This window comes from Homarus americanus, unplaced genomic scaffold (assembly GCF_018991925.1).
Source record: "Homarus americanus isolate GMGI-L3 unplaced genomic scaffold, GMGI_Hamer_2.0 scaffold50946, whole genome shotgun sequence".
Classification (NCBI taxonomy): Eukaryota; Metazoa; Arthropoda; class Malacostraca; order Decapoda; family Nephropidae; genus Homarus; species Homarus americanus.
The window spans coordinates 1,565-3,978 of NW_024744252.1; the positions used below are offsets into that span (position 1 = coordinate 1,565).

Sequence of the window (2,414 nt, forward strand, 5' to 3'; positions counted from 1 at the left end):
AATGGCTGGCTAGAGCAGCTATTCAGCTTTCCATTGACACCTAATTCGATTGCATGCACAGAGCAGACTTGCTGAAGCCACTCATCTGCTTCCTGTGCTTTTCCACAAGTTGCATGACATCCTGCAGCTGCTGCTCATCCTTCGTGACTGAACCAATGAAGTCCTGCATAAGCTTTATTCCCCTTTCGGCCACGTCATTGGTTACCTTCAGGCTTCTGGAGAAATCTTTCAGCTTCATGAACTCTTCGTTTTTCTCCCAGTCTTCCACCGGTGACATCAGCCATGCTGTGCCGCACACATGATGCTCCTTGAAGATCATCCATGAACGTTCATCTATCAGGTCGGAAAGCCGTGTAGTCTGTTGGATGACCAAGTTGTCGTTTCTTCTAGGCAGCTCAATTTGGTCGCCAACTCCTTTTTCTCTGCCGCACTCAACTTCTCGCTGCACAGCGACAGAACGACGGTCTGTGACCTTAGATACCACAGGTGGCGGCTCGCGACCGCCAGCGCCGCATCAGCCACCTCACAGTCCACGGCCCTGTAGCGGAGGAGTTCGTGATGCAGTTGCAGGTCATTCACAGGCGCATCCTCGGCTACTGGTGATTTCAGCCACGCCGGTGTGTACAGCAGAGACACAAAGATCGCCATCCTCTGCAGCTTGACGCACAGGTCACTGCTGAGCTCTAGCTGGTGGCTAAACATGTAGATCTTGAGGTAGTATATGATCTTCGCCATCCAGCGAGCGTGGTGACATGCGCCAGGACGCAGAAAGTGCGTGCCGCGCGGAGGATTCACACCGAGGACGAGGAGCGTTAGTTCTGCTGCTTCTCGGTAATCCTCTCTGGCCCATTCTGTGACGGTCAGCAGGTAGCTAACGGTCCTGTGTCGGAGGTGACTGAGCCAGTCAGACTCTGGTAGATTTGCAATGTCCAGCCTGAGATGCTGAGAGTGATCTAGTTGACTCCACCTTTTCTTAAGAGTCTGGAAGAGAGGGTCCGTAGGGGCCGATGTTTTGCCGAAGATGTTGCTGGCAGCGGCTCTCACCACCAGTTCCATGACGTGGCGTCTGCACCCAAGCCTCAACAGCTGTTTTTCCAGCAGCGCCTCCAGATGGACAACCGCACCTTGGACTCGCCCTGTGTTGGACGACGTTGTATCAAAGCACAGTGCCTTGACGTTTGAAGCGCAGCTCCAGTCCTCGATAGCACGAGCTGTTGCGCGTGCCTGGGTCAGGCCAGTGCCGTCCTTCACTGGCAAGACAGCAAGCAGCTTCCCTTCCTCATGGCCGCGCCCTGAGATGAAGATGGCCTGTCGGTGTTCTTCTTCTCCCACGACGTTCTGAAATGAGAGAAATATAAAAATTCAGACAGATAATGAAGAATTATCAAGGCTGCCTTTTTCTCCAAGCTTTTTGTTAATGATTTGATACATTTCTAACAATATATTACAATAGTCTAGGCTTTGGTAAAATATTAATGTAGTACCTAAACGTGTTCTCACCTTAACCAGCTTACCATCCCAGTGCACCACTGCATGTGGTGGAGGCGTGAAGGCTTCCCTTTGTGCGGCAGCTACCTGACGACGGTGTGAAGCTCGTGCCCGTCTCGCAGTCTCTCTCGAGATCCGGAACTCAGACAGATCGCCTGGCTGGTTAGCAGAGCGCAGCACTGCTGCGACCACCGAAACTATCTGCGAGCAAAAGCAGGCAAGGGTGTCAGTAGAAAATGTCGACTGTTTAAGTGCTTATCAAATAATTAACAGAAATTTCAAACATTCCAAACACATTTATGAATACACTTACTTCGTTATTGGATATCCGAAGACGGTCAGCGAGTTCTTTTAATGCTGGCTCTTGGAGAATGCGACGTGGAAGCTGAACTGTCACATAAGGGTGCTTTGATGTGTACCTGCCAGGTTGTATCGCTGTGTCCTTTTTCTCCATTTCTACTTCCGTTGGGGTGTCAGCCACCACAGAGGTTTGAGGTCTCGAATCACTGCTGCTTGGTTCACAGGCTGCGAACCTTCCCTGTTTCGACCTTTGCTTCTCGACTCGTTCCTCCTGCTTTCTCTTCTTAGCGGCAAAAATCTTATCGTTACCACTCATGATCGCTTTTCTTTCTCCGCGTTGGTCTTGATAGAAGGCGATGTCTTGTTGTTTGTCGGCCGGTGTAAGCAGCCGGTTCTTCTCGATGTCCTCTACGGCGTCCGGTGCTCCGATGTCCCACAACAGGTCAAGTTGAGACTTGAAGTTTTCAACCTTGTCCTTTGCAGCCCTGTCCCGACTTTTTTGTAGACTTCTCCAGTGCTCCCATAACCTTGTCAGCTTCTCCCGGCACCCCCTCTCTGAGATAGTCTTGATGCGAGCTAAATTCCAGAACGTGAGTACGTTACTCACTGTTTCTTTAAACGTCTCC

At 50.9% G+C, this 2,414-nt stretch overlaps 1 protein-coding gene across 1 annotated transcript; it reads right to left on the reverse strand.

The window, feature by feature from the left end:
* Window positions 1-613: 613 nt before the first annotated feature.
* Window positions 614-1,942, reverse strand: LOC121877668 (the record flags this gene model as incomplete). The annotated part of the gene is made up of 3 exons (XM_042383489.1): window positions 1,802-1,942; window positions 1,501-1,689; window positions 614-1,338 (listed from the first exon to the last, which is right to left on the reverse strand). Coding segments are annotated over exons 1-3 (1,055 nt in total), but the record flags the coding sequence as incomplete, so codon positions are not given.
* Between the last annotated feature and the right edge of the window lie 472 nt (window positions 1,943-2,414).